Raw genomic sequence first — 26710 nt, 5'->3', positions numbered from 1 at the left:
TCTCTGTACCATGCAATGCTGTTTGATAGCATTGTACCCATAGTAGAACTTCTTTCAAAATTGGAGTCAATCCTCTCAAACCCTGCTGCTGCTTTATCAACTAAGTTCATGTAATATTTAAAATTCTTTGTTGCCATTTCAACAGTCTTCACAGCATCTTCACTGGAGTTGATTCCATCTCAAGAAACAACTTAATTGCTCATCTGTGAGGCAACTCCTCATTCATTAAAAGTTTTGTAATGAGATTGAAGCAACTCAGTTACATCTTTAGGCTCCACTTCTAACTCTAGTTCTCTTGCTATTTCTACCACATCTGCAATTACTTCCTCCACTGAAGTCTTGAACCCCTCAAAGTCATCCATGAGGGTTTGAGTCAACTTCTTCCAAACTCCTGTTAATGTTGATAATTTGACCTCTTCCCATGAATCATAAAAGTTCATAATGGCATCTAGGATGGTGAATCCTTTTCAGAAGATTTTCAGTTGACATTGCCCAGATCCATCAGAGGAATCACTATCTATGGCAGCTATAACCTTATGATATGCATTTCTTAAATAATAAGACTTCAAAATAAAAAATTACTCTTTGATCCATGGGCTACAGAATGGATGCTGTGCTAGCAGACAGGGAAATAACATTAATCTCATTGTACACCTCCACCAGAGCTCTTGGGTGACCAGGTGCATTGTCAATGAGTAGTGATATTTTGAATCTTTTTTTTTTCTGAGCAGTAGGTGTCAACAATGGGCTTATAATATTCAGTAAGCCATGTTGTAAACAGATGTGTCATCCAGGTTTTGTGGTTCCATTTATTGAGCATAGGAGAGTAGATTTAACATAATTCGTAAGGACTCTAGGATTTTCAGAATGGTAAATAAGCATTGGCTTCAACTTAAAGTCACCAGCTGCATTAGCCCCTAACAAGAGAGTCAGCTTGTCCTTTGATGCTTTGAAGCCAGGCACTGACTTCTCCTCTCTAGCTGTGAAAGTCCTAGATGGCCTCTTGTTCCAATAGAAGGCTGTCTCGTCTACATTGAATATCTGTTGTTTGGTGCAGCCACCTTCATTAATGATCTCAGCTAGATCTTCTGGATAACTTGCTGCAGCTTCTACATCAGCATTTTCTGCTTCACCTTGCACTTTTATTTTATGGAGATGACTTCTTTCCTTCAGCCTCATGAACCAACCTCTGCCAGCTTCAGGCTTTTCTTCTGCAGCTTCCTTGTCTCCCTCAGCCTTCATAGAATTGAAGAGAGTTAGCCTTGTTCTGAATTAGTCTTTGGTTTAAGGGAATGTTGTGGCTAGTTAGATCTTCAATCTAGACTAAAACTTTCTCCATATCAGCAATAAGGCTGTTTCACTTTATCATTAATGTGTTCACTGGACTGGCATTTTAAATTTCCTTCAAGAAATTTTCCTTTGGGGCTTCCCAAAGGCGCAGTGGTTGAGAATCCACCTGCCGATGCAGGAGACACGGGTTCGTGCCCCGGTCCGGGAGGATCCCACATGCCATGGAGCGACTAAGCCCGTGAGCCATGGCCACTGGGCCTGCGCGTCCCAGCAGGAGAGGCCACAACAGTGAGAGGCCCGCATACCGCAAAAAAAAAAAAAAAAAAAGAAAAATTTTCCTTTGCATTCACAACTTGGCTGTTTGGTGCAAGAGGCCTAGCTTTTGGCCTACCTTGACTTTTGACATGCCTTCCTCACTAAATTTAATCATCTTCAGCTTCCCATTTAAAGTGAGAGACATGCAACTCTTCCTTTCACTTGAACACTTAGAGGCCACTGTAGGGTTATTAATTGGCCTAATTTCAATCTTGCTGTGTTTTAGGGAACAGGGAGGCCTGAGGAGAGGGAGACAGATGGGGGGAACGGCTGATTGGTAGAGCAGTCAGAACACACACATTTATCCATTCAGTTCATGATCTTACATGGGTGCAGTTCTTGGTGCCCAAAACAATTACAACAGTGACATCAAAGATCACATAGCACCATCACAAATGCAATATTTCAAACATTTTCATTACTTTTAAGAGAATTACTAAAATGTGACACAGAGACCTGAAGTTAGAAAATGCTGTTGAAAAATGGCACCCACAGACTTGATGCAGGGTTGCTTCAATTTGTAAAAAACACTGATTTCTGTGAAGTGCAGTAAAATGAGGTCTGCCTGTATTAGAACTAACAAGAAACTTCAGCTTGTTGTAAGCAATGGGCCAGAAATAGTCAAGGCAGTTTTGAGAAGTGGGGGCTGAGACCGTGAGGTACCGGGATCGATGATAAAGCTGTAACAGTGTGGACCATGCAGAACACCTAGACAGGTATGACCCCTAGAACAGTGAGCCACACTGCCCAGAGGCAGGGTCAGCTGCTGTCCACCCGGTCAGGTCAGTCCTGGTGGATGAGGCAGTCGCACACCTGTGGGGAGAGGGGTCAAGGCCTTGCTAAGAAGCTGATCTGGGTGAGGGTGGGGCAGGCAGCCTCAGCAGAAAGCCCTCCAGACATAGGTTTAAGAATCACCAACATCACGTAGCCAAGGCTGCCCTTTCACTTGCTCGAGTTTTCCTCGTCTAATTGGTAGTTACATATGTGACTATCTTTCCAAGACCATCAGTTAAAAGAGTGCCCATGTGTCACATGCTGGCTCTGGAAGCCCACCTTCCATCCCACTGGCTAATCACAGCCTCATGTTTTGGCCTTAAGTGAATCCAGCCCTATGCGCTTAGCAAAAAACGGATGAAGCACTTTATCTGTCTCACCGCCCCGTCCCCGCCCCTTCTCACTAGATCTTGGCAGTGTGAGGTCTCCCAGCCCCCTGGGGCAGGGTCTCAGGACACTCAGAAGGCTTATTTTTAAAAACTGAGAAGAAATTGATATTAACATTAACCATTTTACAGTAAAGTCAGTGGCATTTAATATATCACAGTGTTGTGCAATTATCACCTCTATCTAGTTCCAAAATATTTTATCATCTCAAAAGGAAACCCTGTACCATTAGCAGTCACTCCCCATTCTCCCCTCCCCCCAGCCTCTGGCAACCACTAGTCAGCTCTCTATTTTTATAGATTTACCTGTTTTACATATGTCTATAAATGGAATCATATTACAGGTGACCTTTTGTGTCTGGCTTATTTTACTGGGCATAATGTTTTCAAGATTTATCCATGCTGTAGTGTGTGCCTGATACTTTATTTCTTTTTGTAGCTGAATAGTATTCCCTTGTATGCTTTATCCATTCATCTGTTGGTGGACATTTGTGTTGTTTCCACCTTTTGGCTATTGTGAATAATGTTGCTGTGAACATTGGCATACAAGTATCTGTTTGAGTCCCTGATTTCAGTTCTTTTGGATATATACCTAGAAGTAGAATTGCTGGTTCATATGGTAATTGACCCAATGTTTAACTTTTTGAGGAACTGCTAGACTTTTCCATAGCAGCTGCACCATTTTGCGTTAACCAATTGCAATGTACGAAGTTTCCAACTTTTCTACATCCTTGCCAACACTTGTTTTTTTCCATTAAAAAAATCTTAGCCATCCTCATGGGTGTGAAGTGGTATCTCATTGTGTGCATTTTCACGTGCATTTCTATGATTAAGGATTTTGAGCATCTTTTCATGTGCTTGTGGGCCATTTGTATGTCTTCCTTGGAGAAATGTCCATTCAAATAATTTTGAATTGGGATGTTTGTCTTTTTGTTGCTTAGTTGTAAGTTATTTATATATTCTGGATACTAGAGTCTTATGAGATATATGATTTGCAAATATTTTCTCTCATTCTGTGGGTCATCTTTTCACTCTATGGAGTCTGTTTTAATTTTTAAAAATTGAAGTATAGTTGATTTACAATGCTGTTTCTGCTGTACAGCAAAGTGATTCATTTATGTTATTTTTAAATATTCTTTTCCATTATGGTTTATCTCAGGATATTGAAAATAGTTCCCTGTGCTATACAGGACTTTATTGTTTATCCATTCTATATGTAATAGTTTGCATCTGCTAACCCCAAACTTGATAGTGTCTTTTATTTATTTTTTAAACATCTTTATTGGAGTATAATTGCTTTACAAGGATGTGTTAGTTTCTGCTTTATAACAAAGTGAATCAGCTATACACATACATATATCCCCATATCTCTTCCTTCTTATGTCTCTTTCCCACCCACCCTCCCTATCGCACCCCTCTAGGTGGTCACAAAGCACCGAGCTGATCTTCCTGTGCTATGAGGCTGCTTCCCACTAGCTATCTGTTTTACATTTAGTAGTGTATGTATGTCCATGCCACTCTCTTTGTCCCAGCTTACCCTTCCCCCTCCCCATGTCCTCAAGTACATTCTCTAGTAGGTCTGTGTCTTTATTCCTGTCCTACCCCTAGGTTCTTCATAACCATTTTTTTTAAGATTCCATATATATGTGGTAGCACATGGTATTTGTTTTTCTCTTACTTCACTCTGTATGACAGACTCTAGGTCCATCCACCTCACTACAAAAGTTCAATTTCATTTCTTTTTATGGCTGAGTAATATTCCATTGTATGTATGTGCCACATCTTTATAGTATCTTTTTTTTTGTGCTAGGCGGGCCTCTCACTGTTGTGGCCTCTCCTGTTGCGGAGCACAGGCTCCGGACGCGCAGGCTCAGCAGCCATGGCTCACGGGCCCAGCCGCTCCGCGGCATGTGGGATCTTCCCGGACCGGGGCATGAACCTGTGTTCCCTGCATCAGCAGGCGGATTCTCAACCACTGCGCCATCAGGGAAGCCCTATAGTATCTTTAGATGCATAAAAGTTTTAAATTTGATGAAGTCCAATTTATCTTGGGTTATTGTTGCTCTTGCTTTTGGCTTCATACCTCAAATCCACTGCCAAATCCAAGGTCATGAAGAGTAACCATGTTTTCTTTCAAGAGTTGTAATAGTGTTAGCTCTTACATTTAGGTATTTCATCCATTCTGAGTTAATTTTTGAATATGGTGTGAGGTAAGGGCCCAAGCTCACTCTTTAACATGTAGATCCATTTTTCCCAGCATCAGTTGAAAAGACTATCCTTTTTCCATTGAATGGTCTTGGCACCTTTGTCAAAGGCCATTTGGCCATACATGCGAGTGTTTCTCTCTAGGCTCAGCATTCTATCCTGTTGGCCTGTGTGTCTATCCTTGTGCCATGACCAGTTTTGATTACTTTGTAATGTTTTAAAATCAGAAGTGTGAGTCTGCCAGCTTTATTCTTTTTCAAGATTGTTTTCATTATTTAGGGCCTCTTCCAATTCCATACGGATTTGAGGATTGGTCTTTATATTTTTATAAAAAAAGGCCATTGGAATTTTTTCAACTCTGTAGACACTGTTAGTATTGTCATCTTAACAATATTAAGTAATCAAATCCATGGATATGGATGCCTTTCACTGTATGTTTTCGTTGATTTCTTTCAACAGTGTTTTGTACTTTTCAGTGTACAAGTCATTTACCTCCTCGGTTAAATTTATTCTTGGGTATTTTATTCTTTTGGATGCTATTATAAGTGGTATTGTTTCCTTAGCTTCTTTTTCAGACTGTTCATTGCAGGTATAGAAACATATCTGATTTTTGTGTGTTGATCTTATACCCTGCAACTTTGCTGAATTAGTTTATTAGCTCTCGTAATATTTTTGTGGATTGCTAGAATTTTCTATATATAGGATTACATCATCTGTTAATATAGTTTTACTTCTTCCTCTCCAATTCAAAGCCTTTTAATTATTTTTCTTGACTAATTGCTCTGGCTAGACCTCCAGTACAGTGTTGAATAGCAGTGGTGAAAAGGGGCACCCTTCTCTTGGTCTTGATCATAGAGGGAAAGTTATCAGTCTTTCACCATTGAGTATGATATTAGCTGTGTTTTCATACATGCCTTTTATTACGTTGAGGCAGTTCCCTTCTACTCTTTTTTTTTTTTTTTGCAGTACGCGAGCCTCTCACTGTTGTGGCCTTTCCCGTTGCAGAGCACAGGCTCTGGACGTGCAGGCTCAGCGGCCATGGCTCTCAGGCTTAGCCACTCCGTGGCATGTGGGATCTTCCCAGACCAGGGCACGAACCCGTGTCCCCTGCATTGGCAGGCGGACTCTCAACCACTGCGCCACCAGGGAAGCCCTTCTGAGTGGTTTTTATCATGAGTGCGTTGGATTTTTTTCAAATGATTTTTCTGCATCAATTGAGATGATCATGTTTTTCTTTCTGCCCCTGTATTGTTAATGTGGTGTATTACATTGATTGATTTTCTTATGTTGAACCACTCTGGCATTCCTAGGATAAATACCAATTGGTCATGGCATATAATCCTCTTAATATGCTGATAGATTTGTTTTGCTAGTATTTTGTTGAGCATTTTTGTATCTCTGTTCACGAAGGATACTGGTGTCTTTGTCTGGCCTTGTTACTGGGGTCATACTGGCCTCCACAGGATGAGTTAGGAAGTGTTTCCTCCTCTTTTAAAATTAATTAATTAAATTTTGGCTGTGTTGGGTCTTCGTTGCTGTGCATGGGCTTTCTCTAGTTGCGGCGAGCGGGGTCTACTTTTTGTTGCAGTACACGGGCTTCTCATTGCGGTGGCTTCTCTTGTTGTGGAGCACGGGCTTCAGTAGTTGTGGCTTCTGGGCTCTGGAGTGTGGGCTCTGTAGTTGTGGTGCATAGGCTTAGTTGCTCTGAGGCATGTGGATCTTCCTGGACCAGGGCTCAAACCTGTGTCCCCTGCATTGGCAGGTGGATTCTTAACTACTGCACCACGAGGTAAGTCCTACTTCTTTTTCTAATTCTTTGGAAAAAATTTTGGAAGGATTGGTGTTAATTTTTCTTTAATTCTTGGGAGAATTCAGTAACAAAGCCATCTGATGCAGTACTTTTCTCTGCTGGAGGTTTTGATTACTGATTCAATCTCCTTACTTGCTATAGATCTCTTCAAATTTCCTATTTCTTCCTGAGTCACTTCTAGCATTTTGTGTGTCTTTAGGAACTTGTCCACTGTCTAGATTACCTGATTTGTTGGCTACAATTGTTCATACTATTCTCTTGTAATCCTTTTTATGTCTGTAATGTTGGTAGTAATGTCCCCACTTAACTTTTTTGATTTTAGTTATTTGTATCTTCTTTTTGTCAGTCAAGCTACAGTTCTGTTAATTTTGCTGATTACCTTAGGAGCTTTAAAGGTTAATTTGCTGACATGTGAGTCCCACCTTACGCAGTGGCTTTGGAACTGAATCCCTGGGGACAAAGGTCCATGGTATCCTCAGGCTGTGGGATACAGGGCAAGGATGGATCCAGGGGACAGGTTGTCATGATGCTAACTGAACTAGGGAACCCCTCAGCAGAGGGATGCAAGTAGCTGTCTCAGAATTGGAGGTATCCTTTCCACCAGAATTTGTTCACTTCTGAAAGGGGCGTTGATCCAGGGTGCTAGAGGCATGGGGGAGGTGAGGGGGTGCTGGGAATGGCAAACGCGGTGATAAAATTCAAGGTAAAAGATTGCCTCCCAAATCCATTCGTTTGAACATTTAAATCCCCACCTCTATTATTCGATGTGTTAAGAGGACATCATAGCCTCTAGAATTCACAAAGCCCACAGTGGTCAACAGAGCCTGTGGGTGCAGCCACTTGTGTGTGTGGGGTCCTTAGCTGTGTTTCCTAGAAATCAGAAGGAAGGATAGAAAGAAATAAAGTCTGCAACTCGAAATGACAGAAGGCAAACCTGAAAAAGGTGGAAGGAAATAACATATGTATGTGAAACAGAAAGTGGAAGAGGACAGTTGACTGAAAAAGCCAAAGCTGGAGCTGTGAGAAGACTGATGACGAGACAAGAGAGAAGCCCTGGATGAACATCAGGAGAGAGAAGGGCCTTACTCCATGGTGGGGCCCAGAGGTTGTGGGGGACACTGGCGACAATGGAGGAAGGCAGCGAAGCGCTCCACGACAGCTCAGATTTTCTGCGTCTTCACGGGCCTGTTCTAATAACTGGTAACATGCTTGAACTCAACACGCATTGATGTGGAGATCTTCCTGCTCCCACAAAGCCACCAGGCTGGGAGTTTGCTGACCCTGTCCCTCCAGAGCTGGTGGCCTAAGAGCGCAAAGCGTCAGGCCATGCCCGTGCAGATGCAGAAGCCCAGGGAGAGGAGGGCTTGTGAACCCTGCCCAGGGACGCCCCATGGGAGGGCTCTGATCTGAACTAGGCTGCAAAGAGGGTGGGCCTGGCCTCAGCAGGCTCCCAAGATGCACTTATCACCTCTGAGTGAAAACTTCTTGGTGAAGGGGAAGATGCCCAGAGCCCCTCTGACAGAGGGAGGCTGGTACACACCCTCCTCGTGGGATGGGACCTGTGCCCGAACCCCTCGCCCTGTCCTGGAGCAAGAGGGAGATGGTGGGTCCTCCCTGAGACAGGCCCCTGGCCGAGCCCACAGCTTTGGATGGGCCAACAGCCAGGCTCAGTGGATCACCTGAGCTCAGCCACTGCCCTGTGAATGGAGTCCTGAGTCCCACGTCCCATCCTGGAGCAAGAGGGCTGAGCATAGTGCCCTCCAGTTGGAGAGCTGGAGGTGGGGTGCGGGGCTGGGCACACTCTGCAGCCTATGGGGTCCTGGCTGGGCCTGGGCGTTGCTGCCGTCACCAGACAGACCCCATTCAGACGTGTGACAGCCATAGGGGAAGAGTGCTCTGCAGGGGAGACACCCTCAGATTGGGAGGGGGTCTTAGCAAGGGCCAGCTTGTCAGGCAGTGGTTTCCAGGGGCATCAGCTCAAGAGAGCAGGTGGGAAGAAGAACAGATCTGAAATTCCCAGTCCCTCGGGAAGTTAGGGTGCCCTGGTCATGCCCTGCTCACCCCTCTCCAGGGCAGCCCCTCCCACAAGTAGGTTGCCCCTCCTGTGGTCTGAGAAGACTCCTGCTGCCCCCTCCCCAGGAGCCTCGGACTGACTCCTGGTTTTAGAAGGTGAATGTAGAACCCTGGCACAGTGGCCTAAGCCTGACAGAAATTCAGTTTCCAACATGCATCTGAGCCTCTTGTTGAGTAAGGTGGACCCACACCTGCAAGCATACCCTGCTGCCAGATGGACGATTCATGGGGACACAGCTGCTGGGAGGGGCGAGCCAAGGCCCCACCTTGTGTCCCTGCCCTGCACTCGCCCCCCCCGTCCCCCCCCAAAAAAACAGCTGACTGTCCTGAAGCTGGACTGAGGCAGCATCAGGTGGAGCAGACGTTAAGTATCTGGGCCTTTCTCTTTCATCAGGTCAACAGTGTATCCAGCACTGGGGGGCCAGGATGAGCCCCCCGCCAGCCCGTGTGTGACCAGGAGCAGCCTGGAGTCCAGCAGAGGCAGGAGAGGAGGCCCTGAGAGAGGTGAGCACCATGAGCTTCCAGTGCAAAGGCCCTGGGGCCCAACACGGCTGGTGGGCATGCAGGATGGAGAGGATGCAGAGGAGTGGGCGGAGGTGATAGGCAGGGACCCCAGGTTCATGCTCATTGAGGTGGGGGCCCTGGGAGGGTTCCGAGTGGAGGAGAGGTGCAGTCTGGCTGTCCTTGATGGGAGGGTGTGGTCTCAGAACAGGCTCTGAAGGTGGGGCTGGCACCCCTTCTGGCAGATGGGTGGGCCCTGGGGGACCAGAGCCTCTGGAGCGGTGTGCAGGTCTGGCAGAGTCCTTGGTTTGTTAGAGGGCCATGTGCCCACCCTGACCAGGGTCACCTGGGACGTCCCTTGGGGTGAGAGGATGCTGCCCTGTCCCAGGAGGGGTGGGGCCACTTAGTTCCTGGCTGCCCGCTGCCCCCCTGGATGGGCTCAGGGCCTCCTGTGTCACTCCTGCCACCAGCTCCAGCCCCAGCTCCAGCCCCGCCCAGCCCACAGGTCTAAGCACAGCCTCCTATGCATGTCTCGGGGGCTGTCCCAGGAGCCTTGGGGGGCACAGCTGGACCAAGGCTCAGAGAGGAGCCCACACCAAGGAGTGCTGGGGGCCTCCTCTGCCTGAGCCCTGGGTGGCAGCGAGCCCAGAGTGTGGCAGGAAGGGCTGGCGGGGCAGGGACCCACCATGGCTCCTGGCAGGGAGGCCATCTGTGGTTCTGGGGCTACAGGACTACCCTGAGCCAAGACACAGCATCTCCTCAGGCCTCCTACCCACCCCGGGCCCCACAGGGGCACCCCTGGTGCTCCTACCTGTTGGCAGGGTCCCAAGGACAGCCCCCCGGTAAGGGCTACCCATTCCAGCAGGCTGGTGGTAGTTTTACGTGGCTGCTGCAGGCAGACTTGCTGGCTCCAGGCTCCTTGTCTGAGGCCCTGTCTGTCCTGAGACAGACACAGGGCGCCTGTTAGCCTGCAAGGAGGAACACAGCCTCTCTTGTTGGCACCTGGGCCGGCCAGGCCCCCAGGCAGGCGGTGGGGGGAGTGCTCCACACAGATCCACACTTGTGCCCACCTCAGCCTGGCCTCCTAGCCTGCACCACCTCGTTCCTGCCGGGACCCTCCACAGTGCGGCAGGCGCCCCGGATGGTGGGGGGCAGGTGGTGTCCACTCACCGCTGACATCAGGCCGTAGAGGTTCTGGGCCACAGCCCAGTAGGGCTGCCAAGCAACAACACACCATTAGTCCAGTTCAGCCTGCAGTGACTGGGCCTCAGAGTCGCTGCCCTGGGGACCCTGGTGCCCAGGCTTGGGGCTGACTGCTCTGCTGTCCCGTCCTCGCACCCTAGGTCAGGGAGCAGGAGGCTCCAGGTATGAGACTGGGCAACGTGGTCACAAAGGAGGGGAGGCGGTGCCTCACTCAGGGCTGGTGGGGGTGGCCCACCCAAGGAGGACAGAGGCCCTCTGTCCACACCTTCGGGTGCTGGTCACTGTGGAGAAGAGCATGTGTGGGCGCCATGTGGGTTCTGAGAGGGAGCCCTGACTACTTCCTCGCGCAGGACCCTCCTGGATGCGGTGGGGATCCACTTGGGGGAGCAGAGAGGAGAGGCAGGCTTTCCTCTTGGCCGCATGGGCAGGTGGTCCTGGGACAGACCAGAGCTGGGTGCCACATCAGGATGCTGGTGTTTGCGGGGGTGGAGGGTGGGGCTGGTGACAAGGGGCACAATCAGGGTGGAGCAGGGCTGGGGGCTTTCTGGGGATCCTCTGACGAACCCAGAGCAAAGAGACTTGGGAACCATGGGGACTGACCGTGGGGAGACAGGAAGCACAGACGACCACCTGGGACCCTGGCAGCCCCTCCTCTCCTGGTCCGCTTCCCTGGATGTCCTTGTGAAGACCCCACTCAGAGTAGCCAGCCCGCGTCTTCCCACTTTATTTCTTGGGGCACAAGCCCTGGGCCACCTCTATTCGGGTTTGGGGTATGGCCACTCCCGTGACCTGAAGTAGCCCTTCAGGTCCTGGAAGCTGAGTGGGGGGAAGTAGGGGCCGAGCCTCTTCCGGATCCACCACTTGCCCTCAGCGGCGTGCGTGCCCCCGGGGCGGCTGAACTTGTACCTGTAGTGCTCTCCCCGGACCCACCTGCAGAGCAAGGGCAGCACGGTCAGCCTCCGCACCCAAGACAGCCCTGGAGTCCTCAGAGGGAGAGGCTACCCAGGGGAAGCCAGAGAGCCCCAAGGAGCCCCTGGCACAACCACGCCCCTGACAAGATGATGGCGGGGCAGGCGGGGCTCTGGAGCTGGGAGGGCCGAGTGCTCAGAGCCAATTGGGCTGAGCCCTGCATCCTTTCAGCAGGTGAGTGGTACCTGAGGTTCGCAGACCGTTGTGTCTGGGCATGTTTCCAGGAGGTGGGCCCAGCCCCCAGAGCAGACCCCTGCATTTGGGGAGAAGCCCTGAAAGGCAGCTGAGGCTGCAGTTGGCAGGGGTTGGGTGTGTGTTCCTGTCTGGGAGGGGAATCTTACCTGGGGGGTGCCCTGCCTGCGAAGGGGTTAAGGGCCAGCAGGGATAGGGCCTGGGCATCGTTGGCCAGGAGCTTGCCTGCCAGGTGGATGATCCACTCGTTGTGCTCGTACGTCTGGGGGTGAGAAGAGGACAGGGCGCAGATAGCTGGGCGCCTGTACCGACACCGGGCCCTTGGAGGAGCCCTGTGGATGTGTGCTTTCTGCCTCCTCCCGCTTGACGGTCACCCGGCCTTCAGTCTGTTGTCCTGGGGGCATCTGACTCCAGTGTGGCTGGCGGCCAGCCTCTCTTGCAGTGGGGGCTGCCCTGGGGGCCTATGCTGCAGTTCTTTGGTTTGGGACCACCTCATTCCTGTTCTTGCAGGGCCCCCAGTCCTGCTCGCTCTCCTGGGCGCCGCCGTCACTGTGCTGTCCACGGGGACCTGGATGGAGCGGGCTGGGCCTGGCTATCCCAGTTAACCTGTCAGCTTTGTTACCTGCCGGGCCAGGGATTTCGGACAAGTGACCGAGCCCCCCAGAGGCTATCTTCCTGGGCAAGGTGGGATGGCGACAGTGCTGCAGCCTCGCTCTGGCGTGAGCAAAGATTCTGTGGACACTGGCTGCCCCAGCGTTGGCCACGCATGCCTCGGCCCCTCTGGTGGAAGCGCTCTGAGAAGCCGGCTGTGAGGCCCAGCCCTGGGCACGCACAGATCCTCGTGTGAGGGCCATGCCGGGAGCCTGAGAAGGTTCCCCATGGGCTGTGCCCCAGCACAGGATTCCTGGGCCTCGCTGTGTCAGCAGGGCCTCCCCACCGAGGGCCTCACCTGGAAGGCAGCGAACCACATAAGCCAGTCCAGGCGGTGGTGGTACGGGGAGATGAGGCATGGCCGCCGCCTCAGGTCACCGGGCTTGCACTTGAACTCGTAGTCCTCCCACTTGGCGTCTGGCGCGCTGGCATTGGGGCTGGCGGTGCCCTGCAGGATCACCTCCGTGCGCTCCTTGGTGATGCTGGGTGTGGGGAGAGACCAGTCAGGGCTGCACCTCCCCACCCTGACCCCACCCCCAAGCCTGAGCAGACCAGGGTGAGACTGGGGGGCTGCAGGTCAGGGCTGGCCTTACCCTCATGTCTCCCCGCTGGGGTCATGGTGGCCCCGAGGTACCTGCCGAAGGCCCCATATGTGTTGACGATCCGGAGAGGGTTGAAGGAGCTGTTCATGACCTGCCGGGGGCTCAGCAAGTTGAGGACCACGGGGACGCTGAGCCAGGCGACCAGGATGCCCATCGCCAGGTTGACTGTGTGCCGTGCCACGCTGCCTGCTGGGAGGGGGGATAGTGGGTGGGCTCCTGCCCCCAGGCCTGGCCTCTGTTCAGCCCACTGGGCCCACAGAAGCCGAGGGAGGTGCTGCTGCCCCCACCACAGCCCCTGAGCCCCTTCTCCCTGCGCCAAGGACACCTTCCGAGGCAGATGTGGAAACAGAGCAGCTCCCTCTTAGGCCCCCCAGCTGAGGTCACTGGGCCTCCCTTCCTGAGGACCAGGACACACTGTCCATACCAAGCAGACAGGGGTGACCCTGCCCAGGCATGGAGATGCTGCCCTGTCTCCCAGGCCACTGGTGTGGGCACAGGGCTGGGTGCCATCAACTCGAGACCGCCTGGCCACATCTGCCTTCAGGTGTCACCCACCGTGTGTCCGTGGGGCCCTGGCCCCTCGAGCTTCCTCCTCCTGCATCCTCAGGACTTGGTCCTTGAGGTAGCCGGGCCCCGAGGGAAACAGGAAGCCCAGAGTGGCGTCATCGAAGCAGGCGAGGCTGGGCACGATGGTCAGCCAGTTCAGGAAGCTCAGATTCCCGCTGATGATGAGGACCATCTGGAGGGTGGAGAGAGAGATCCTCCAGCCACTGCATTTCACGTGCTCCACAGTGATGCGTGGAGTCCACACCAGAGGCATGGGGGCTGGGGGTCCCGTCCTTCCCAGCAGCCTGTGCTGACCCCCAGGTGGCCGGGAGGCGGTGGCCCAGGCCCCACGCCCCCCGCCAAGCCACTTGCTCCTCCTCCCTCAGACCAACCCCACAATGTCTACATCCTAATGATCTGAGAGGTGGACGCTACCCAGTGCCTCTGGTGAGGACCCCACCTGCCGACACTGTGATTCCGGCCTCTGACCCTGCTTGGAGGCCACTGGAGTTACACAACTGGGAGGTGACAAGTTTGTGTTTGTGGCAACTGTCACCAGACTTGATTAACAGGCCCGGGGTAGCCCCAGGACTCCAGCTGGCTGCTCAGTGGTCCACCCAGGTGTCGGGGCCAGGACCAACCCCACGGCACCTGTGGTATGTGTCCCTCACAGGGGTGGGGTGGGGTGGGGGGGCTTAGGACAGGCTTGTAAGTTGTTTTAGTGACTTGAAAATGGCACCTTCTGCCTGATTTTGACCCTGTTGTCAAGGATGTGGGAAGGAGTAGGGAGTGGGTGGTCTTCACTTGAGGGGAAGAGAGGCTGCAGGGTTCACATCCCACCCTCCCTACCAGGCGCCAGTCTCTCCTAGAGCAAAGGTGGAACAAAGCAGCCCCGCTTGCCCCCCAGGCAGACGCCTCTGACTGTGGAGCTCCAGGGACCCCAGTGCCGGCTGCACGCAGAGCTTCCTGTGGGCTGCACAAACGCGGGTGAGGAGATTCCAGGTGACCACAGTGGGAGGGCAGGCTGGGGAGGGCAAGAGGCAGAGCCGAGGGCTTCTGGGGTGCAGCCCAGGACACCCCCATGCCTCCCTGAGCTGGAAGTCCTAGCAGAACCTGGAGCCAGTCCTCCGTCAGATGTACAACTGTCAGCTGCGGCCTTTTCATTACACAGTTTTCAAAGAGGTGAAGTTTACGTTTTTAGGAAGTCCAAGTTATCAATTTAAAAAAACTTTACAATTCTGCTTTTTGTGTCCCATCTAAGAAATCTTTTCCTCCTCCAAAGATGTAAAGATCTTCTAAAAGTTTTACAGGTCTGGCTATCATGTTTAGGTCTCGGATCCATTTCGAATTAGTTTTTTATGAAAGGTGTGATGTAAGGCACACCAGCGGGCTCTGCTCTGGTCCAGGCTCTGCCCCTGGCTGGGGAGGCGGGGGTAAGGCTTGGGAGGGAGCAGGGCCTCTGGGATGACCAGGGTGTTGCGGTGTTGGGAGGTGAGAGCACACGGGTCCACGGTGGACATGTCTACAGGGAGACAAACTGCCTCAAGCACGTGCCTCGGAAAAGGGGAAACAAGACACCAGGAGCCACAGCTCAGCAAAGTAGAAGGAAATGGGGACCAGCACCACCAGCAAATAAACCCACAATGAAAATGGTGCAGTCATCACAGTGACAAGAGAAATAAGATTTTCAACTGTCCAACCAAATGGACACATTTCCGCAAAAAATAAGACCTGAGTGAGCAGACAGCCCTTGAGTAGCAAAACGGCCATGTCCCTGTCCAGGTCACTCACGCGCATCTGCCGGGGCCCTGCGGGCCTCCCTGCACAGGAGCCGACGGGTCGGAGCCACATGGGGGCATCGAGGAAGGAGGTGAGACCAAAGACCCAGGCCAGGAGCCCCACTGCCGGACGAGACTCAGCTGACACCCAGCTCCAATTCCTGATTTGTAATTAAAGCTGGGTCTTGATCCTAGTGACTGGGGAGAACATGAGGTCACAGATGTTGGCCTCAAAAGGGTCTGGAGAGAGAGGAGCTAGGCTTTCAATAGGTCAGGTTTATGGATCACGATAGGGTCTTACAGTGTGTGACGGGAGATGGTGTGGATTCACAGCTCTTCCTGGATTCATTTGGAAAACCAGTTTTCCTGGTTCTGAGGCCCAAAATAATTATTTCTTATTCTTCACTGTCTAGGATGTTAACAAACCCCTGTGCCCAAAATGCGCCCGCCCTGGGCTGGTGGTCTCTCCTGCAGCCCTGCCTGGCCCGTCGGGGTCCCTGGGCCTCTGGTCATGAGCTGCTTTGGTCCGACTGGGCTTCGCCCTGTTGTTTCCTGAAAACTGCTGGCTCCCGATGGTTTGGGTTTGTGGTGCCGCCAGGCCCTCTTCCACTGTGGGGGACAGCGGGGGTCCCATGGCTTGGGCCCAGCTCCCCCATGGACAGCACTGGAGGGGCCTGACCTTCAATTCTCATCTCGCAGACCAGCGAGACCTCAGATGCTCCACTAGCTCCTCCACTGCGTCAGCAAAGGGGCTTAAGGGGAACGGTCCCTGTGCCCCTCCTGACAAATGCGTTTTGCTTTGGGGTGGGCTGGTCAGCTGCATGGGCGTCCCCTTTTCTCCATGGCTCAGCTGTGCAGCTAAGGCCACCAGCAGTGGGGATCAAGGGTGAGAACAGGCAGCTTCCCTGAGGGCCTGCCATCCTGGTGCAGCTGTCGGGGCCACACGGGTGACAAGAGCCCTCTACTGCCTAATTCTCGGATGAGACGGCGGCCGAAGCTGCGAGAAGCACCCAGCGCATGGCAGCCTCCAGCTAGAAGACACCTCCGCACCTGGCCTGTGCGTTCCTGCCTATGTCCCACGGCTCTTGGGAAGGCATGCGGGGAACAGCCCACCTTGTTCGCCCATCACACTGCCCCTCAGGGCTGGTCCACACTCAAACCCGGCAGGCAACTGATGGGCAGCGATGTCCTCTGCAGCCACCAGCCCAAGCCATCAGCACCCACCTCTCCACTGACACTCAAACTGCTGGGAGACATGGCCACCATAACGCTGCAAAGCAGGGCAGCCGTGGGCTTCCTGGGGGGCCCACCTGCCTGAGGTCACCCCAGACGGCCTAGTCAGCAACCTCTCCAGGTGTGGCTGGTGCAGCCTACACCCTCGCTGAGGCACAGCCTTGCTTTGTGGACACTTGGGGCTCCCGAGACCCCAGAGGCGTCCAGAGAAACCCAGGCAAGACACTGCTAATTTGAAAGACCCCAATCAGTAAATGGCATCTATTCGTCTACACCCTCATGTTTAACTCGCACAACGTTAAAACCCTAACAGGTGGACTTCCCTGGTGGCGCAGTGGTTGAGAGTCCGCCTGCCGATGCAGGGGACACGGGTTTGTGCCCTGGTCCGGGAAGATCCCACGTGCCACGGAGCGGCTGGGCGCATGAGCCATGGCCACTCAGCCTGTGCGTCCAGAGCCTGTGCTCCTCAACGGGAGAGGCCACAACAGTGAGAGACCCGCGTACCACAAACAAACAAAACAACACAACACAAAACAAAACAAACCTAACAGGTGAAAAGCAGGATGAATGATGCTGAAGTCTGAATTAGTGATTTAGAAGATTGATTTGAGAAATCCTTCCAGAATGTGATGCAGAAATGGGAGAACCTTTGAGGGAAACAATATAGATTCAGCAGAGTCAACAGCTACACAATTGACTTTTCCAGATGAGAATGATGTAAAAATAGATTCAGCACTCTCGAGGTGGAAGGAGGCCTGGGCCTTGGGGGATGAGGGGTGCAGGACCAGTTACCGGAGCAGGACCTGGGCCCACACATGTTCTGGCCATTTCTCATTTCCAAGGATGAATCATAAGTAAAACAGTATAAGCATTTAGACTGAAAAATATAAAAAATGAGAAGAAAAGGAAAGTGAGGAAGGTGGCCCAAGGAGGTGGGACCCTTGGAGTAGTCGCCACTCACCTCCACAAACAAGAGAAGTAGGCGGACAGCAGCAGGAACATAAAGGACGACCAGAATGCAGCTGCTGCGCCTGGCCCCAACTGACAGCTGAGCACAAGGCCTGGTGTCACCCTAGGAGTCACGGCCCTGACCGAGGACGAGGCCCAGGGACAACCTGCCAGGCGCCCATTTCCTCCTGCATCTCCCCCTCCCAGGCGTGCACTTCCTCTTGCTCCACTGAGCTGAGTTTCCCAAGACCCAACCTGCCCCCACCGCCGCCTCCTTTACCCTGGAGAAGCAGGGCTACCCCTCGGGGCCCAGGTCCATGTCTGTCCTGCCTCATTGCTCAGTGGCCTCATGTTGACTTCAAGGCTAAAACTCCACCAGTGACTCCTGCTTCAGGCCAAGAGGGCGCTAGCGGTGCTGGACCCTCAAAGCGACTGTCTGAGATGCAGGCCTGGGCACTGAGGGAGGGCAGGACAGGGGGCAGAGCCTGAAGTCAGAGGAGCTTGAGGGGCTGGCTTGCCACATGCCAAATGGGCGCAGCAACCAGGAGCTGTGGGTCCTGCTTGGGTCCCCACGGCTGCTGAGCTCGCAGGGTGGGGACTTCGTGAGGACAAGGAAAGCACACGACCAAGGCTGTTGCCACTGCTGAGCTCACGTGGGTCTAGAAGACCTTCCAGTCCTGCAAACCCGCGTGGACAGACGTGGAGAGCCAGGCCAAGGCCCTGTCCTGTGGAACTAGGCTAGCCTTACAGGGAAGGCACATTCAGACCTGCCCAGGAGGCTCTGAAACTGATTTGCAAGTCAATTAGCTGCTGTCAGGAGAGAATCAACAACACCAGCATCCAGCACCTAATCAATGCAATCCCTATAAAACTACCACTGGCATTTTTTACAGAACTAGAACAAAAAATTTCACAATTTGTATGGAAACACAAAAGACCCTGAATAGCCAAAGCAATCTTTTTTTTTTTTTTTTTTTTTTTTTGGTGGTACGCGGGCCTCTCACTGTTGGGGCCTCTCCTGTTGTGGAGCATATGCTCTGGAAGTGCAGGCTCAGCGGCCATGGCTCATGGGCCTAGCTGCTCCATGACATGTGGGATCTTCCCGGACCGGGGCATGAACCCGTGTCCCCTGCATCAGCAGGCAGACTCTCAACCACTGCGCCACCAGGGAAGCCCCAAAGCAATCTTGAGAATGAAAAATGGAGCTGGAGGAATCAGGCTCCCTGACTTCAGACTATACTACAAAGCTACAGTAATCAAGACAGTACGGTACTGGCACAAAAACAGAAATATAGATCAATGGAACAGGATAGAAAGCCCAGAGTTAAACCCATGCACATATGGTCACCTTATCTTTGATAAAGGAGGCAGGAATATACAGTGGAGAAAAGACAGCCTCTTCAATAAGTGGTGCTGGGAAAACTGAACAGGTACATGTAAAAGTATGAAATTAGAGCACTCCCTAATACCATACACAAAAATAAACTCAAAATGGGTTAAAGACCTAAATGTAAGGCCAGACACTATCAAACTCTTAGAGGAAAACACAGGCAGAACAGTCTATGACATAAATCACAGCAAGATCCTTTTTGACCCACCTCCTAGAGAAATGGAAATAAAAACAAACAAATGGGACCTAATGAAACTTAAAAGCTTTTGCACAGCAAAGGATACCATAAACAAGACCAAAAGACAACCCTCAGAATGGGAGAAAATAGTTGCAAATGAAGCAACTGACAAAGGATTACTCTCCAAAATTTATAAGCAACTCATGCAGCTCAATAACAAAAAAACAAACAACCCAATCCAAAAATGGGCAGAAGACCTAAAGAGCCATTTCTCCAAAGAAGATATACAGATTGCCAAGAAACACATGAAAGAATGCTCAACATCATTAATCATTAGAGAAATGCAAATCAAAACTACAATGAGATATCATCTCACACCAGTCAGAATGGCCATCATCAAAAAAATATAGAAACAATAAATGCTGGAGAGGGTGTGGAGAAAAGGAAACACTCTTACACTCTTGGTAGGAATGTAAATTGATACAGCCACTATGGAGAACAGTATGGAGGTTCCTTAAAAAACTACAAAGAGAACTACCATACGGCCCAATAATCCCACTACTGGGCATTTACCCTGAGAAAACCATAATTAAAAAAGAGTCATGTACCAAAATGTTCATTGCAGCTCTGTTTACAATAGCCAGGATATGGAAGCAACCTAAGTGTCCATCAACAGATGAATGGATAAAGAAGATGTGGCACATATATACAATGGAATATTACTCAGCCATAAAAAGAAACAAAATTGAGTTATTTGTAGTGAGGTGGATGGACCTGGAGTCTGTCATATAGAGTGAACTAAGTCAGAAGGAGAAAAACAAATACCGTATGCTAACACATATATATGGAATCTAAGAAAAAAAAGTCATGAAGAGCCTAGGGGTAGGACGGGAATAAAACACAGACCTACTAGAGCATGGACTTGAGGATATGGGGAGGGGGAAGTGTAAGCTGTGACGAAGTGAGGGAGTGGCATGGACATATACACACTACCAAACGTAGGGTGGATAGCTAGTGGGAAGCAGCCGCATGGCACAGGGAGATCAGCTAGGTGTTTTGTGACCACCTAGCGGGGTGGGATAGTGAGGGTGGGAGGGAGGGAGACGCAAGAGGGAAGAGATATGGGAACATATGTATATGTATAACTGACTCACTTTGTTGTAAAGCAGAAACTAACACACCATTGTAAAGCAATTATACTCCAATAAAGATGTTTAAAAAAAAAAAAGTTAACAGAGTCCAAGTTAGTAGTTAGTAGCCTGCAAGGCATGAGCAGAGACAAAACAGGCTGGGAGCAGAGTCAGAAACCAGAGACGGTCTGAAGCCAGTAGATAAGAATGTGAAAACAGCTACTGTCAAAAATTAAGGGGTTTAAAAGAAAACATAGTCATAAGTAAGAGAAATATGAAAATGCCAAAGAGTAACCAGATGATAATTTGAGAATTTAAAAGGTGGTGCAGTCGTTAAGAATCCGCCTGCCAAATGCCTGGGACACAGGTTTGATCCCCAGTCTGGGAAGATCCCACATGTCACGGAGCAACCAAGCCTGTGCGCCACAACTACTGAACCTGTGCTCTAGAACCCAAGAGCCATAACTGCTGAAGCCTGCACACTCTAGGGCCCATATGCCACAACTACTGAACCCACGTGCTGCAACTACTGAAGCTTGCACACCTAGAGCCCATGCTCCACAACAAGAGAAGCCACTGCAATGAGAAGCCCACGCACTGCAACGAAGAGTGGCCCCCACTCACTGCAACTAGAGAAAGCCCGCGCGCAGCAAAAAAGACCCAACGCAGCCAAAAAAAAAAAAAAGGTAATACAGTCAGTCCCCTACATATGAACCTTCAAGTTGTGAACTTTCAAAGATGCAAATGTGTGTTCACATGTCCAACCACATAAGTTAGTTCACGTGTCTGGTGTACATTGTCATGTGCGTGCATCCTCTACAAGTGGTGTGCTTCTGTGTACTTTACTGTATGGCGCTGTATAGAGTACAGTATTACAGTAGCTTTATTTCAAGCCCAGGATGTCTGGAAGCAAGCATAAAAGTGGTGATGTAACTGGTACTGCTAAGAAGCACCAAGCACCAAGAAAGGATGAAGAGAGACAAGAGGAAGAAGAAGTAACTGAAGAACCGAAGAGATTCACGGACGATGCAAAAAATGGCAAGGGGATTTTCTTTATTTGAGGAGGCACTGTTAGTTTTTGAGGCACAGGACCCGAATGTAGAATGGTATATGAAGCTTGCAGCAGCCGTTCAGAATGCAATCCAGTGCTACCGTGTCATCTATGATGAGAAAAAAAGAGCTACTACCCAGACATCACTGTATCTTTTTTTTTAAGATGTTGGGGGTAGGAATTTATTTATTTATTATTTTGCTGTGTTGGGTCTTCGTTTCTGTGCAAGGGCTTTCTCTAGTTGTGGCAAGCAGGGGCCTCTCACTATCACAGCCTCTCTTATTGTGGAGCACAGGCTCCAGATGCTCAGGCTTAGTAGTTGTGGCTCACAGGCCTAGGTGTTCCGTGGCATGTGGGATCTTCCCAGACCGGGGCACAAACCTGTGTCCCCTGCATTAGCAGGCAGATTCTCAACCACCAGGGAAGCCCCACTGTATCATTTTTTCAAGAGCGTAGGTAGAATTGAATCCAGCCAGGAACCAGAACCTGTGCCATCAACGTCAGGCGAGAGTGAAATTGCAGCTTGCCCTCCGTCTCCTATTGCTGACGATCCTTCAGCTCTACCACCTCCCACCTCCTCTCCATCCTCCAGTCAGTAACTCTTCTTGCCTGTTCACTTGATGCCAGCCTCTGTATGCCAGCTGTTGTACTGTACTACTATACTTTTCAAGGTACTGTAAGATTAATTTTTGTGTTTGTTTTTTAAGTATTATTTGTGTGAAAAGTATTATAAACCTATTACAGTACAGTACTATATAGCCGATTGTGGTAGTTGGGTACCTAGGGCTAATTTGTTGGACTTAACAAATTGGACTTATGAATGTGCTCTTAAAACGGAACTTGTTCATATGTAGGGGACTTACTGTATACAAAACAGATAATTTACTGGATAGGCTTTTGACAAAACTGACACTGTAAAGGAAAAAGTCAGTGAATATGAGCCCAGAACAACAGGAACTTTGCAAAGTGAAGCACAAGGAGAAGCAAAGCTGAGCAGAGCCTGGGCAGCCCTTCAGGGCCTAGGAGACAGCACCCACTGGCTTGACAGACGTGTGATTTAAGCCCCAGGAAGGGAAGGTGGCAGACACAACATGAAGAAAATTCTCCTCGTTGAAGAGAACTATAAATGCACAGGTCACAGAAGCCTAAGAAATCTCAAACAGGATAAACTCAAAGAAAGCCACACCTAAGGCACATCAAACCAAATTGCTGAAAAACTATGAAAAAGGGAAAAATCGTAGAAGCAGTCAGAGGGGAAAAGTCGCAAACAGAGGAGTGGGGCTAAGGGTCCCGCAGACTCCCCAGCAGAGACGCTGCGGGCAGAGACCATGGACAGCTGAAGGGAAGACATCCACCAGCAGCCTCTGCTAAGAAATGTTAGAAAACCAAATGAAACATCCCTCAGGCAGAAGGAAAATGACTGGGATGCACACACAGGAGGGCAGGGGGCTGGAAACTGTAAGCCCGTGGGCGATTGTTAAACACAGACAACCAGCTGTTTAAATGAAGAGTCACACGTCATGGTTGCAGTTGTTGGAATGACGGCTGCAAACAATTAACAGTGAGTGAGAATACGTGGTTGTGGCTGGGCACACGCTCTCGTGGAGGGAAGACCCCGCACATGACCAGCAGGGACCCATGGGGGTCTTTTCCTACCCTTGTTTCTGTTCCAAACCATAGTTATTTTCCATTCAAAATGAGTGCCATCGGGGGGACTCTTGGTGCCTCTGGACCCGTGAGGGCCACACCCCAGTGGTGCGGGTGAAGGCCTCGGCCAGCGTGGGTCCCACAGCAGTGACGCTGCACAGGTTTCCCCTGGCATTGGTTTGGGACCCTGTCGTCCTGCTGGCTGTAGTCCAAGCCCTCCTGGAGGGACAGACGCCCAGGCCACCCCTGGTGGACCACAATCTCGCCTACCCACCCACAGTGAACGGGGTGGCAGACCTGATGGGGCCACTGGAGGCCGAGGAAGAGCCCCAGGGGAGGGGCCCAGCGGCTCAGCACTGTCAGGGCTGGGACCTGTGCGGTCAGCTCAGGGACCTGTGCCTTCCTGAGAGGGCAGCGTCCCCACCTCTGTAAAGGAAAACTGGAAAAAGCAGCACCCCGCCCCACCCACCCCCTAATGTAAGCACCAGAGAGAGGCCGTCACCCTGTAGCCCTGCGGCCACGTGAGCGAGGACACGGCACAGCCTGAGTCAACCTTCTGAGGTCGGGTGCGATGCTGTCCACTTGGCACGGTGACCTTGGAGGGCGGGGGCTTTGAGTTCTGCTTCCTGAGGAGGCTGTGCTGGTGCGGCCTCAGCCTTTTGCCCAGTGACCCCAGTGACCTTCAGCCCTGGCTGCAGACTCAGGTGCAGGAGCAGCGTGGGGCCAGCCCCGGGGAAGATCATTTCTCCAAACAGCTACAGGAGGGCCAGGCTCACGAGCTGCCCCCACTGCGGGACAGCGTCTAGCCAGGCCACCCTTGGCGCTGTCCTCTAGCTCCTGGCTCGGGCTCCCCCACTTTCGAGCTGAGGATGCATCCTCCTGGCACGGCCACCTGAGCGGCCCTGACCCCCTGCATGTGGCAGGAAGAGCTCACGTTGGGATGGGGCTGAGGCCTCCGATGCCTGGTCCACACGCCATGACCCGGAATGTTCTGGCACAACAGGATTCTCTATCCTGGTGAGAATTCAGAAGACTTTGTCTAAAGGCCACCAAGTGGCCATGGGGCCCTAATGACCTCTGAGTGATGCCTGGCTTCCCTCCACCACCCTGGCCCATTGGGGCCCAAAGACACCCCTCCCCAGTCACTCCACCCTGAGACCAGCTAGGGGGCCCTGACTCAGAGACTAGGGTTCACCAGAGCAGTTTTGGAGATGGAACCCTGTTTCTAATAAAGCAGCAGGAGGCCTGAGGATTCATAATGCCGTCTTCGTGCCCTTGTCTGGCACACACTGGCTGTGACCCCATGGTGGGGGCCAGGTGGGAAGACGAGCTGGGAGGTGGGACCCTGGGCCCAGGAGATGCCCCTGAAGAAAGGGGCTGTGTGTCTGGGACTCCCGTGTTGGGCTCTGGGCTCCCACAGCCTAGCAGAGGACATGTGTACTCGCAGATGATGTTCTGCAGCCAGGAGCCCTGGAACAGTTATGCTGTGACCCCAGCTCCGGGTGGGTCACTCAGGGGCTGTTGGGGGCAGCTCGCTGCACCCGAAGCTGTAGTGATGTTCCCCACAGTGATGTCCCCTGGTCTGTGGTCGACGTTACAGAGATTAGAAAGAGCAGGACGTGGTGGGAGGTTGGGGAGGAGAGTCTGGGATCTGAGATGCGTCTTTGCACTGACTAGAAGCCACTAGCCTGGTGAGTGCCCGCTCCACGCCAGGATGGGAGGTCCAGCCTGGCCCACAGTGGAAGCTGAGCACTGCCCCTCCAGCATCTCTCCTTGGCATTAGAGTGGGGGTCTGAGGTGGGGGATGGTGCGCCTCTCCAAGTAGACAACAGGCTGCCTCTGGAGGCCTTGCAGAACCTTCCGGAACAGCTGTGCAAACTGAGCGTGGGAGGAGGTGCGTGTGTGCTCACATCCTCAACCCTCTCCCCTCTCCCGGGGAACGAACGGAAACAAACAGAACCAGGGACCCTTAGGGTCGTGGGCGTGGAGACGGGAGCAACGTTCAAGTCCAGGGGTGGCCAGTGCTGTGGCCTGCAGAGGGCCACGTGCCCCCATGAGACTGCCCTGTGTGCCCCATGCTGCCTGCGAGGCTGGACATGTGCAGCTGGGCCAGGGGGCCATTTGTCCTCTTTGCTCTGGACACCTGAGGCCCGGCCCCTGGGGGGGCATCAGACCAGACCTCAGAGAAGAGCCACAGCCCTGGGCCATGCCCCACCTTGTCCTGGGCATGGTGTGGGTGGGGGAGGATGATGCTGGGGACATACCTGGACTGAGGCTCCCAAGGCCTTGGGGGACAGAAGGCGAGTGCATGGCCTGCCTTTGGGAATAGCGTCCAGGGCCGCAGGTTGTTGGCAAGGCCTTTCAAGGTCCTGTTCTGGCCCTCCCCCGCCCAGTGTCCCTGTGCCACCGCTGTCCACCCGGGCACCAGACCCAGAATCAGGTGGAGACCCAGCCATGTGGCCTGAGCTGCTGGGAGCCGTCTATACCTGAGTCCCCCCCGCCCGCCCCCGGTCTGCACAGTCCCCCATGGTGAAGGCGCCAGTGCCCCAGACTGGGACACAGACTCAGCTGGGCTGGGTCCAGTTAGCGGGTCCTCGTCCTGAAGCACCACAAGACTCATGCCAAGTGAATAAACAAGGGCATTTCCAGGCTGCTGGGTCAAAGGTCAATGTAAATATCTTCCCCAATCCTATTTTCAAGTAGCTGAACCCTTTCACCTGCACTAGTAAATCAAACTTCCTTCAACTGTGTTTTTTAAGTGATATGACAATTTGCTTTTCTTTACTGCTTGCCAAAGGTGGGCTTCAGATTATTTGGAGAGAAAGTGGTAGGTGGTCAGTACAGCCTGAGGGATGTCTGGAGGGTCCCTATAGACCCAGTAGACTTTACAGCCCTCAAAGGGTCCCAGTGGTCCCAGGCTTGTAAAAGTGGCTGAAGCAGCAACTAATTAACGCCCTGCAGTCTTGAGAGTGATTCTTGGTCACCATGGTGACCACGCAGCCTAAGCAGACCGAGGTTCCTGCTGATACTGTGTGCCAGGCAGGTCCTCCGAGTTGCCTTGGGGACTGGACCCATGTTCTCCATCAGCAGAGGAAGGTGAGAGCCTATGGCTGCACATCCTTTGACAATGGAGGAAGGTCCAGCATGAGGCAGTGTCCACGCTGGTGGACACTCACAAGGATGCTTGAGCCTCTGTTTGGAGCCTCCTCCCGCAGCTCAGGATGATGGAGCCACGGGGCTGAAGTGTGCACGGGGCAGGGACAGTGCAGAGCACTCCTGGCCTCCTGGGGGTGTCCCTCACTGGAGACTGTTGGGAGCAAGGGTCACCCACCAGCCAGGATTTTGCCCTCCAGCCAAGTCCAGATAGTTTATGGATAAACTGTGGTGCATTCAGACAGTGCAATATCATTCAGCAATAAAAAAACGCGCTCTCAACCCACGGAAAGGCACGAGGAACCTCAAATGCATATTACTAAGGAAAAAAGCCAGTCTAAAAAGGCTATATCCTGGATGATTTCAACTGTATGACGTTCTGGAAAAGGCAAAACTATGGAGACAGTGAAAGGATCAGTGGTTGCCAGGGGTTAGGGGTGGGAGAAGGATGAATCCAGGGAGCACAGAGGATTTTTAGGGCAGTGAAATAAGTCTGTATGATATTATGATGGATACATGTCATTTTACATTTGTCTAAACCCATAGAAAGCACAACACCAAGAGTGAACCCCAATGTAAGCTGTGGACTTTAGTTAACAATAAAGTATCCATATTGGTTCCTTAGTTGTAATAAATGTATCACATTAACTATAATGCCAGGTGTTCCTGTGGGGGAAGGATATGG

General features: G+C 51.7%; 1 protein-coding gene and 1 long non-coding RNA gene across 7 annotated transcripts in view; one reads left to right on the top strand and one right to left on the bottom strand.

Annotated features, from left to right (window-relative positions):
• LOC131741508 (uncharacterized) overlaps nt 1-14211 on the top strand; it is a 42707-nt gene extending 28496 nt beyond the window's left edge. The window contains exons 4-5 of the long non-coding RNA XR_009331132.2: nt 9248-9357; nt 12229-14211. This is a non-coding gene — a long non-coding RNA (uncharacterized lncRNA). The remainder of the gene's footprint in view (nt 1-9247; nt 9358-12228) is intronic.
• Nucleotides 4181-26710, bottom strand: part of LMF1 (lipase maturation factor 1) — a 98304-nt gene continuing 75774 nt past the window's right edge. For 3 of the 6 annotated variants that reach the window (XM_059038485.2, XM_059038486.2, XM_067012638.1), the window contains 5 exons: nt 13527-13710; nt 13004-13157; nt 12668-12851; nt 11868-11980; nt 11266-11487 (listed from right to left, as the gene is read on the bottom strand). In XM_059038485.2, coding sequence (XP_058894468.1) covers nt 11313-11487; nt 11868-11980; nt 12668-12851; nt 13004-13157; nt 13527-13710 — 810 coding nt within the window. In that variant the 3' untranslated portion in view covers nt 11266-11312. Of the gene's footprint in view, nt 7651-11265; nt 11488-11867; nt 11981-12667; nt 12852-13003; nt 13161-13526; nt 13711-26710 lie in introns of those variants that run through there. The other 3 variants (XM_067012640.1, XM_067012637.1, XM_067012639.1) reach the window with 2 other exon arrangements.

This window comes from Kogia breviceps, chromosome 14, assembly GCF_026419965.1.
Source record: "Kogia breviceps isolate mKogBre1 chromosome 14, mKogBre1 haplotype 1, whole genome shotgun sequence".
NCBI classification, from domain to species: Eukaryota; Metazoa; Chordata; class Mammalia; order Artiodactyla; family Physeteridae; genus Kogia; species Kogia breviceps.
Note: the sequence above shows the minus strand (reverse complement) of the source record. Positions and strands in the feature narration are given on the sequence as shown.